We start from the raw sequence: 12,384 nt of genomic DNA on the forward strand, positions 1-12,384 counted from the left end.
AGAGAAGCAAGAAATTTTTGTTCTGCTGCCTTGCCACTGATAAGGAATCATCCTTCTTCTTTTTGGGGGAGGGAGTTGACTTTAAAAAATAATTATAGCATTGTGGAGAACTGACATGGGCCATAGAGTACTTCTTTAAAAGAGACAGTGAAACAGACAAAATAGAAAGACAAAACAATACTATAGGAACGTGAGACATCAGTTCTTCTTTCTCCACTCCAAAAATAAATTTATAGAGAACAAATATATTCTTTAACTTTGCCAGAATATACAATTTCCAGAATATACTAGCAAAATTAATTCTGCTTAGATACATCTGGAAATGCCATTATTTGGGACCTTTGGAGTATATATAATGTACTGAAGTAGAAATTTACTATTTGCCAAGGAATTAGAGAGTATTCCAACAAAGTATCTTAAATAAGAATCTGAATTGTTCAATTCTTGGCCCTGGGAACCTGGGAACATAAAGTTTCCAAATGAAGCAATGACAGAACACACCAGCTGGAGACACCCTGTCATGAAGGATGGATTGATGGTGCCAAAAGATTCATGACCACGTACTTTCTATTTTATTCTTACTTAAGTTTTCAAAGGGCATTTTAGTGTCCTTTATGTTGCTATTAGTATCCTTCATGAGTACATTTTATGCACCCTGTCATCTATGCCACCCTTGGATTTTTTTGGAGGCGTCCATATAAACTGGATGATTAGTTTCTTCCATCATCTCTATCATCACCTCAAATTTTAAATATGAAAGAACCTCTGCACTGTACCTATTGTTCTTATACTGACATTGAAAGATGGTTGTCTTCAAGTTAGAATCAAGTAAATGATGCCAAGCCAAGTTTTAGTTCTTCCTTTTAGAAATCTGAAGCCAATAACATAGGGGGGAAAGTCATCAGCCACACAGGGGAGAAGAGAGAACACGGAAGATTAGACATGCATGGCAGGCTGAAAAAGAATTTCTTGAGTAATGATTTACTGGCATGCAATAGCCTGAAACTTTATGAAAATGCAAGATGAATTTCTCCTTCACTACTTTCTTCTAAAATTATTTAGTAGTATACATTTTTCTCACAAGTTTTTCATATTACAAAAATGATCACTCCTAAATATGTAAATAGCCAAGTTTATTCATGAAAGACTCTTTTAAAAGCTTATTCACCCTGAACACAGTAACTACAGCTACCATCACCCAACCTAAGTTTCTTGACCCCATATAGCCCATGATCACCTCCCCGGCCTCCTCTCTTTCTTCTCGCTGTTTTCATCATGTGCTTTGGTCATAATGAAGTCATTTCACCTCCTCCATTATATTATATTTATTGTCAGATCCAACCCACCTTTGCTTTTACTCTTCCCTGTGTCTGCATTGCTTTCTCTCTCCCTTTCTTCCCTGCTCAGGTGTCCATCAATCTTGCAGCTTTTCTGCAGCTTTACAAATCTTTCTCTGATCCCCATATCGGATTTACGTTTTCTCTTGAGGTACTCCCATAAGAGCCTGAATTCATTCCCACCTTAGTGAATCTCAATTTACTTTGTAATTTTTGTGTTTATTTCCTTTCCTTTCACCCCAGATATTAAACTCACTTCATTAGAGAAATGTGCAAACACAGAACAGTTTCTTCATTTGATTTTATGCTGCCTGAAATGTTTTCCCAAATGTTAAAAATACTTTAATCATTTCTTTTAAATTAATATACAAAATATTTGATATTTTCTATGAGTCTCTACATAACCAGACACTGCCTGCCTCTTCCATGTCATCCCCTTCAACTCTGTCTTTACTCCTACATCTCAGCCATACTGGCCTTCTTACAGTGTTTCCAAGAGTTCAGGCTGCTTTCTACCTGAGGGAAGCTTCTTGCCACCTTTATCACATTGTCTCCCCTACACTGTCTATTCTACACCTCTCTATTCCACATGGAAAAACTCGGCATGGATATGCCACATTAATACACAGTGCTGTTCAGGCCCAGATCCTCTTGACACCTTCACAGTGCAGCACACATTTCATGTGTAGCACATATCACTGCCGTGGCTCAATTATTATTTAGGCAATTGCCTTTTTAATGTCCATCTTCCCAACTAGACTAAAAGCTCCATGAGGCAGTAACTATGTCTGTCTTGCTCAAGGAATAATTGTTACGAATCTATCTGGTCCAGTTTATGGCATGTGTGGGAACAGTGACTAATTGAATATAGGGCTAGAACATGATGCAAAGTAAAGATGTTGGGCCAGAAGATAAAAGACCTTGATTGCCATAATAAAGAATTTATATTTTATCCTAGAGACAATGAAGATCCATCAAATGTTTATAAGCTGAGATAATCAAATCTGTGTTTTAAAGAATAACTCTGGCAGCAAATTATATGGCTGACATGGTGGACTGGGAGCCAAGAGGCTACTATAGTAGATTATAAAAAATGGCCACACATTTATTTTGTCCCCATGTGTACATCCCCTTTGCAGGGTGACTTGGCCACTCTTCTTACTCCAAGTCGTTGAATTTCAACTTGATCGTGTGCCTTCCTTTGGTCGATGGCACATTAGCAACTCTTATGTAAGCAGAAGAGTGAAAACCGTTTGCACATTGGGGTTTGCCTGGTACTTGCCTGGGAACCTGAGGCCATCATGTAAAGTAGCCATACTACAGCAGTGAATTCCAACCAGATTTTAAATTTTCTCCATTCCGTTTATATGTATAACATTCCTTTCCCACCATTAGAAATATCTCTCACTTCAAACATTAATTCTCAGTGGTGCGTACTGACAATGTGCAATATTGGGATAGGAGGAGGCATAGGCAGTATGACTTAATCTCACAAGAGATTCCACTATGCTCTATGAATGCAAATTGAAAGTCACTGTACTAAGTCTCACTGATGAATGAATGAACAGTTAGTTAACTTAGCCTGGGGAGTTAACAGGCTCCACAAAGAAAGTGACATTTATGCTGGACCTGAGAAGGAAGAATAAATATTCATCAGCTGGAGAAGTGAGAGAAGGGCACATTAGACAAAGAAAATAGTATGTACAAAGGCAAATCTTACATCCAAAATGACTGTTTTTAAATCTCTTTTATTTTTGTACAACTGAACACACACCCTAACATTCTTAATTATGCTGACAAAGCTATAGCACTTTCAAGGAAATATATGGAATTACTTTGCAGAGTCTAAAGTTTGCAGAGAGGTCATCCAAATAAATTATTATGATAATTATTAACTTTCCTCAAAACATTCTTATTTTCAGGAACTTACTTTAAACATTTCCATGTCATTTTCATCTAAGTCTCATTCTCCAGAGCAAGTTTAATGCGGACAATAAGATTTGGTGATTGTTTATTTGTCTCAATTGTCAAATAGTTTCAGTAGGTCTAAAATCATGTTGACTTTGTGAAATTGAATCTAACCCTGGTTTTGCCATATGTCTTCATTAATCTCATATGAAAGGGCTGATATCAATCCAGATCTCATACCTCATTCCCATATATACCAAACTTCTGGTATTCCCTTAAACAGACACAAATATGCCCTCACACCTACACCCACAGTAAATTAAGTCGCTGAAGGAAATTACTATCATATAATGCTTCTGTATTTCTCTTTAATGGAGCATGTAGAACACCTTTTCCCTACACATAATAGGATTAATATTTAAAAGCATCATCTTCAGCCAAGTGCAAACCTTTGTCTGCCCTCAGGGAAAGACTAGCCAATGAGAGGTTATTCTGGTGATGTAATGCTTGTTACCTTGCTCTCTTTCAGGCATGATTGGGGAAGATGCTTTTCAGAACATCAAACATGAATAGAATTTAACTCTTTCTCACATGACTAATTTTAGCACATAAGCCACCTGCAGTATTTCATAAATGTGCTGCTTAAGATCACCCTGAAATAGTTATGCAAAATCATTAGAGTAGAGAATTTTTGTTAAGCATTGACATCTGTATCCACTGGCACTTGCCAATAACTCCCCACCTTTCTTGAGAGATCACTTACTTCTGTATCCTGATCCTTACATAAATAGGCAAAGAATATATTAACACTAGACAGCAGCAGATAAGCTTATTATTCCTTTCTCAGACACAGATACTCATGAAAATCAAATCAAAAGGAATAGAAACCTAATATGTGTTTTCCAAAGTCAAATTAATCACTCTGTCTCTCATGACCATGTACAGGGTTTATCTTCATATCCATATACTTTATTTCAAAAACAAAAAAGATTTAAGCAAGTATTTTAATAACCAGGTGTGTTTACAATGATATTATAATATTCTGCCTCGTGAATAATTTTCAGGTCTCTATTGATGCTACTAAATGTTTATTAATGTTCAGAGAAGCCCTAGCCCAGATCAGATGAAGAGCTATTACCCCTTACATAGTCTGATTCTATGAAAACTGATAGGCAGGACAGGGTGAATATGTGTTGGTTTCCACCAGCAAAGTATGCAAAAATGCAGACACTGAGCTAAAAAATTTCAGGCGGATATTATTTCATGTAGTATCTCATTCCCATTCCCTCCTCCTCCACCCAAACCTCACTTTTTGAGCAAAAGAATGCAATAGTAAGCATGTTGTCTGAAAAACATAATTTGGAAGAGGAATATAATGATACCTGAGCAGACCAGTGGTTTATCTGATCTGACACCAGGAATAAAGCAACTCAGACTGCTAAGCCAGCTGTGTAATTTGAAGTGTAATATGTAGTTCAGAGATGATGAGCTATGAGAACTTATAGTCAACATGTTGGAAAATTAATATATTAGAATATTTTCCTCTTCATTTCTTTTTTCCAGAATATCCTGCTAACACTTTGAGAAAACTGAGTTAATTTTTGGCACTTGAGCCATTCTTTGGACTTTTCTACTTGTTCAGGTCATGATAATACAGTTGCATTGGAATGTGGTGAAATTATGGGATTATAGAGCATTTCAAACCTGGCTGTGAATAATGTCTGTACATATAGGAGAGTGATAAGTCACTGTAACTTCACTGAGCCACAGTTTCCTCATCTATTAAAATGAAATAATTAAATATTAATTATTAAAACAGTATAATTCTTGGCAAGTAATTAATAAGTACTCAATTGATAGTAGCTATGGTTTTTACTATTTTTTCATAGACAAATAATATCAAAGCTGCTTTATCTTTCAAAGTTAGAAACCAAACTATATAAAAATAATTTTATACCCACAATAGGTTTTCTGATATAACAAATTGTATGCCACTTTTAAATTTTGAAATAAATCATTTTGTTTTCCATTGAAGATTCAATTTGCACTTGATTTTTACTTTCCCATATTATTTAGCAGAATTTTATTTTTATATATTAATATTTCAAAGTTAGTGCTTTACAAATATATGACTTTGTGTTCTATTAGTATAAATGGTAGTAGTAGTGTAAATAGTAGTAGTACTGTAAGTAGTAGTAGTAGCAGTAGTAGCAGTAGCAGTAGCATAAATGTTACTTCTAAAGACCTGCCAAGTTTTAAACGCATTGCTTCTCCAGTGCTTGAGAAAAGGTCCTGGAAGGCATTTCTCAGGCCATTAAGTCAGCTTATTGAAAAGTGGAAAATGCAGTTTATCACCCTAAAGCAAAATGAGTAGCTCAAGTTTTTCAGTAAATTAGCTTAAACTAAATTGATATTGTTTACATCCAGTGAAAAGCACTGACACATTTCTTCAAATTGATTTTAGATTTTAAGTAAGGGCAATTTAAGTTCACTTTCTCAAAATCTGCTGAGTGCCTAACCTGTGTATGGAGATATTCTAAGATTAAAAGCAACCACCACAATGACTTGGCTTCTGCCTTCTAGATGCTGGTGTCTAGTTAAGGGACAGACAGTGCACAGTGTCTTAAGTTCCATAATGGAGGTGGGTATAAAATTATTGGAAATATAGATGGTGGGGCTTTCAATTCAACACTGGAGGAATGAGTTTTTCAGGAAAATTGTAGACAGGTGACATTTCATTGGCTTTCAGGAAATAATGAGTTTCTTGTTTGGATAAGATGGAATAATGATCCAGGTAGAAGGAACAGTTAGAGCAAAGGAAGAAAGGACTAAAAATTCATAGCTGTTTATTGAATGGCTATTGACCCATTCTAATGTTTCTATAGAATAGAATGCATTAGATGGAAATGTGGCAATGGAAAGGTTGTGCTTTCTGTATAGAGACGCTGTTTGGAAAACTGAAATATTACCTTCCAAATCATAGTATTCTTATATTTTCTTTATAGCATCCCATCAGAAAATTCATAACACATGTTAACTATATATATTTTGTGATCTATTTAAGCTTACTGGACCTTTCTTCAAGTAAAACAATGTTATTCCTTTGCTTTTCCTCAGATTTAAAAAATTATTCCAATGTACTATTCACTTCAAATAAAGTAAAGGTAAATTCCACAAATCATCCTTCAAAAGGGCGACATAAGTTGTGCAAAAATAATACTAAAGATATAGACAACATCTATTGATTTTGTTTCATGCAGAAGTCTATATGAGCTAATTGTAAAAGGCAATACATCTAAATAGCATGTGGTTAATAATGTCAGATTATGCATTAGAGAAATATTGTCTATGCTAACTTTTTACTAAAAGTTATTTGGAAAAACTTCATTGCTCTTATTCACACAGTAAACCACCATACCATCAAGTAAATGAATGCAGTAAGTCATTCACCTTTCATACTGTGGGTGTGAAAACATTCTTAAATAAAACTTGCTGAGAGTTATCTGCCATTTTCTTTAAGTATACAAGTATACAGATTCTCCATGACTTATGATGGGGTTACATCCCGGTAATCCTAAGTTGAAAATATCATTAGGTCAGAAATGCATTTAATACACCAAAGATCATACCTTAGTCTAGGCTACCATAAACATGCTCAGAACACTTACATTAGCCTATATTTGGACAAATAATCTCATAATGCAGTACACTGTAGAGTATTGGTTGATCATGGTTGTTCACCTTTGTGATCTCATGGCTGACTGGGAGCTTTGGCTTATTACCACTACTCAGCATCTTGAGAAGTATCGTATCACATATCACTAGCTGGGAGAAAGGTCAAAATTCAAAATTTGAAGTATAGTTCCCACTGAATCTGTATGGCTTTTACACAGTTGAAAAATCAAAAAATTATAAGTGAAACCATTGCAAGCTGGGGACCATCTGTATTCACTGAATAAGTTTCCATACCTCTGAACAGGACTATGTATGTGTTCATAATTCAAGTATATTTAGTGATACTTATTAGACTTGAATTGAAATGTATTATCCACACATACATTGTGATATTGTTATAACAGGAATAATTCTATTTAATAAATGGTATGTGCTCAACTTTCTATATTCTATGTCCCTGTGTCCCTTTTGTGACCAGTATCATGTATTTTAGAATTAGTTAACTAGAATTACAGGTAACTGGGTCAATCATGGGTTTCATTATGTAAAACAAACTGAGCTGCACGGAGCTTGAACCTAGGTGTTGGTCCATTTTGGTCTTTCTGTCCACCTTAGATATCATCCACAGAAGTATTCGTCGAAGTGAGTGTGAGCATGTGTGTGTGTGTGTCTGTTTATTACAGCCTACTTGATTCTAAAAATGATTTGTATATATAATGAAGAAAGAATCACTATATTCAGCATGTTTAAAAATATTAAAATCTCAGATATTTTCAAATAAAGAATATCTGTTTGTTTTTTTTCCTCATCAGCTGTTAAAAAGAAAGCTGGCTTTATCACTCCAGTTCCAGGAGGTGTGGGACCCATGACAGTGGCAATGCTTCTGAAGAACACCCTTCTGGCAGCTAAAAAAATCATTTACTAGATCACATGAAAGGATAAAGCAAACTGAAGTCATGCTATTTGTTTATTTGACAAAGGGTAAAACCTTTATATTTTACTACAAAGCTATTTATTTCTACATGGTATTTATTTTTTCATGGGTGAAATCCTTGTGAATCAAATGATTCACATAATTTTATGCATTTCCTGCTAATTTATTTTGAGTTTTAAGAAAACAACCAAAACAATTCCAATGAAAATTTTAGTAACAATTGTTTATTTTGAGGGTATTTGTTCATAACATTAAAACAATAAAGGGCTCATAATGAATAAATATATTTTTGACACAATTAAATATTACATAGAGTATGTTTACAACAAATATCCTGTCAGCCAAATGGTTACCCATATAAAATGTAAGGTTTTGCTACTTGCATACTAACATTTTTAATATATTTTATGATCTATGTCATATGCTAAAAAAGAGTTTGCTTACTACAAGAAAAATATTGAAATATTGAAAATATTATTATTGAAAATAAAATCTTGATTTCAACTGTCCCCCAAATGCATCCTATAAGTCCATCCTAATGAGAAATGATGTTCTATTTAAGAAAAGGAAAATATTCCGGGAAGGCAAAAAATGCAATGCTGTTTGGAAGTGTAATGATTTTATCACATTGTGAATGACTACTAAGAGTAATGATTATATCACATTGTGAATGACTACTTGCCACAGTAAAAATACATGAAGAATGTGTTAGGTTTAAACGTCGTTTCTTTCTTCTAAAAAATATTTGGATAGTACCTTCACTGAGCAATAGTGGGTGGAAAAATCAAAAAATAAGTAAACAGAAAAAACTAAAGCTGTATTTTCCCACAAATATAGTGCGAATGAGGTCATATTAAAGAACAGCAACTGTTAATGTTTGTTCACAAATTCAGAAATCTAATAGGAAAACATGATACTTTCAATGTGCCAAAACTAAACCTTAGTATACAACTAAAAATCTCCTGCCTTCTTGCCTACCTGTCTTCCCTCTTCTGTTATAGAATTTGTTCCTCAAAGTAGATGCAACATTTCTAACACAATTTAAATTAGGAAGTATATATGAATGTCGTTGAAGTCTATTTTGAGACTGCTAAAGCTATTAATTGATACTGTGTTTTTATGCCCAAATCCCAGTATGTTTATGTACCAGTAATGACTCTTACCCAGCACATGTGTTTATCAGTGTGTACTCGTGACGATTTGTGTGAAAATAGACTTGATGTTTATAATTAATACCATTGCAACTGTATAATAAAAGCAATTTGAAGAAAAGCTGTATTCTTTTTTTCTGTAGGTATAAATTTCTTACCCATTTCCTTACTACATCCTGGAGAAATGTACAAGTTTCTAAAATGTGAAAGAAAAGTTTATATAGCATATTCCACAGTCAGTTCAGATCAATTGTTGTCTGATAACCCTGATGGAAGTTTAAATTTAAAGTTTCCAAGCAAACATTCAGAAAGGGCCTCTTTAATTTTTAAGGGTTCCTGACTCCCAAAACAAATAAAGTGACTAAAATACATGTATGTGGAAAATGTGAAGACTGTAATTTTGAGCTCTACCTCAACAGAGGTGCAGGAAGGGTACCTTTGGAATAACATTCAGAATTTAGACTTCCCATAAACTAATTAAAATGCTGTAGAAGAAAAATTACTCTGACACTTGTTTAAAACAGTCAAGAAGATGTTAAGACTATTGCAGTGGATGAAGGAGATTGAACTAACTATGAATACAACATAGACAGCTAGAGATTTATAGCCAATGAGCAGAGCTAGGGGGTTGGTGGATGGAAAATTACTAAGAGGAACTTTAGATATTCAGGGTAGGGGGATTCTTGCTAAACTGGCTTGTCAGGATGCTTGATAACAGCAGGCCAAAGACTTAGATATCAAGGGAAGAGGATTAGAAACTAGATAAAATAGCAATGGTGAGGGACCCTCCATAAACTGACTTAACAGGATTCTTTGCTAAAACTGGGCTCCATGGGTCTAGATCAGGGACCTGATCAGGGAGAGAGCTCAGAGGAGCCTAACTAAGATTCTGTGAAAGAGTCAACATAGTACAGAGGTAAAGTCAATTTATTGGAACCATAACTTTACAAGTATTTGAAGTCCTTAAAAGATAGACATGTTGGCCTTGTGGAGGAGCATAGAGATGGTTTTCTTCTCCTACCATATCTGTATCTGTAAAGTATCTGCAAAGAGCGCCCTAAAGAACATAATAAAGTTACAGAAATGATTATGAGCTTACCATATATGTATGAAAGCAAGAGTTGCAATTAGACAAAAATGAAAGGTTTGTTTTGGAAAGTGGTACAGCTGGATAAGTATGCAAAAATAAATTAGAGGAGTGGATAAATCAGAATTTGGCAGTATTTAGCAAGTTACGAGAATTGTAGTTAGAGGTCAGAAGATGTTATCATTGACTAACATGAGGAAATTGTAAAAGGGAGCTGACTTTGGAGTAGAGATAATATGTTCAGATTAAAATATGTTAAGTTTGAGGTGATGACATAATACATAGATAAGAATTCTGAAGTAATATCAGTCTAGGAAGAGGATAAGAATTCATAGTTACTGATAAGAATTTAGGACTCATCAGCATATACTGACACACTAAATTCCTGGCCTTGGTAACCATTATACACACTCTGTGTCTTTCTACACTTGTTCAATAGTAACAACTATCCTTAACTGAGCACCTAGCATGTGCTAAATACTTTCCTCTTTTGTTCTTTTCTTTCTTTCTTTCTTTCTTTCTTTTTTTTTTTTTTTTTTTTGAGACAGGGTCTCACTCTGTTTCCCAGGCTGGAGTACAGTGGTGTGATCACTGCTCACTGCAGCCTCTACCTCCAAGGCTCAAGCAATCCTCCCACCTCAGCCTCTGGAGTAGCTGGGACCGCAGGCGAGTGCCACCATGCCCAGCTAAGTTTTTAATTTTTTATAGAGAAGGGACTCACTATATTGCCTAAACTGGTCTCAAACTCCTGGGATCAAGCAATTCTTCTGACTCGGCCTCCCAAAGTGCCTTTTTTTTTTTTGTCTTTGCTCATTATTGACAATCTCCACTTGATAGATGAGAAAATTATTGACCCTCCTTGTTATTAAAAAGCCTCAGCCAAGGCCAAATAGATAGAAAAGGTGGAATCTGAATTCACAACAAAGTCTGTTGGGATGATGTGAGTCAGAAGCCACTCCTTTTACTATTCCACTCTGCCTTCCCTCAGATCCTGCCCTCACCCCCAAGTCCTTTCTCTTATTACTAGGTGTCTAAATCCTACTTGTTATTTAAGATTCACTTCAAATGAAACTTGTCCATGAAAAATGTCAGCCCTTAGCTCTCAGAGCTTTTATGCACACATTCATGGCAGTTGTCACTCCCTACCCAGTACTGCAGTTATGTATGTACTTTGCCTAGAACCCTTTAGTTCCTTGAAGTCAGAATCCATGCATGATTTCTCTATTTGTCTTACAAATATCATCTCACCCAGCCTAGTGCCATGGATATAGTAGTCATTCAATATTTTATGAATGAATGCAACTGAATCCATGAAAGTGATAGAATAAACTTAGAGAGAGAATCAATGAACTGATCACCATTCTCTGCCAATGACCAGTAATAAATTTTGGTTAAGTTAGTGAAACAGCCAGGAAAAAAAGATAGAAAGGGAAGAATAAACTTTCAGAGATTCTCTCTTCTGGCATAAACTTCTAGAAGAAGAGAGATAAGTAAATTGAAAAGACTGGAAACATGGCATGAGAGAAAAGTAGTAGTAGAGCCCTTAGCCTCTCATTTCCTTCTCCTTTCTCACCCTAACCTGCTTTAATGCATATTAAGAATGAATAAAGATATCAGAAAAACCACCTTACAGTATCCATCTGCCCGCCATTCTTTAGGATTTGGAGAAAGGACTTTTGAGAGGATTGAAGATGTGAAGGGAGTGGACTTTCCTGTAAAGATTGTTAAGTGGGAGCCATGAGTATGGGCCCCAGAGGAAAGGCAACATGTTTGATGACTTAAAGTTACTTTCTGGTATACTCCATAAGCTAAAGCAGAAGATGGGTTTCTATATTAAGTGGCCCAGTTTACCAGAGAGGCTTCAGTTCCATCTCTCAGCACAGATGTGAGTGAAAATCACAGTTAATTAAATATTTAGGTTTTTTTCTAATAAAAGTAATTTATTTAAAGCTTGATTTTAGGAGATAATTGAGGGAATTCTTTTGAGATCAGTACAACAACTCCTACAAGAGAACACAGCTAGGTAAATGGAAACAGCATACGATTTAGAATCTGCAAATATAGAATTGAAGTCCTTTTTTTTGTTTGTTTTGTTTTGTTTTGTTTGTTTGAGACAGGGTCTGTAGCCCAGGCTGGGGTGCAATGGTGTAATCATGGCTCATTGCAGCCTTGACCTCCCAGGCTCAAGTGATCCTCCTACCTCTGCCTCTCAAGTAACTCATGCCCAGCTAATTTATTTTTTTGTAGAGTCGGGGTCTTGCTCTGTTGCCCAGGCTGGTCTCAAACTCCTGG

The 12,384-nt window shown here is 35.3% G+C and overlaps 1 protein-coding gene and 1 long non-coding RNA gene across 6 annotated transcripts in view; one reads left to right on the forward strand and one right to left on the reverse strand.

The window, feature by feature from the left end:
* Positions 1-9,126, forward strand: part of MTHFD2L (methylenetetrahydrofolate dehydrogenase (NADP+ dependent) 2 like) — a 145,782-nt gene extending 136,656 nt beyond the window's left edge. For all 5 annotated transcript variants that reach the window (XM_055384793.2, XM_031010427.3, XM_055384794.2 and 2 more), the window contains one exon: positions 7,733-9,126. In XM_055384793.2, coding sequence (XP_055240768.2) covers positions 7,733-7,789 — 57 coding nt within the window. In that variant the 3' untranslated portion in view covers positions 7,790-9,126. The remainder of the gene's footprint in view (positions 1-7,732) is intronic.
* Positions 1-12,384, reverse strand: part of LOC129533083 (uncharacterized) — a 52,439-nt gene that overhangs the window by 16,130 nt on the left and 23,925 nt on the right. The gene's annotated exons all lie outside the window — the stretch shown is intronic.

The sequence above is a fragment of the Gorilla gorilla genome, chromosome 3, assembly GCF_029281585.2.
Source record: "Gorilla gorilla gorilla isolate KB3781 chromosome 3, NHGRI_mGorGor1-v2.1_pri, whole genome shotgun sequence".
Lineage (NCBI taxonomy): Eukaryota > Metazoa > Chordata > Mammalia > Primates > Hominidae > Gorilla > Gorilla gorilla.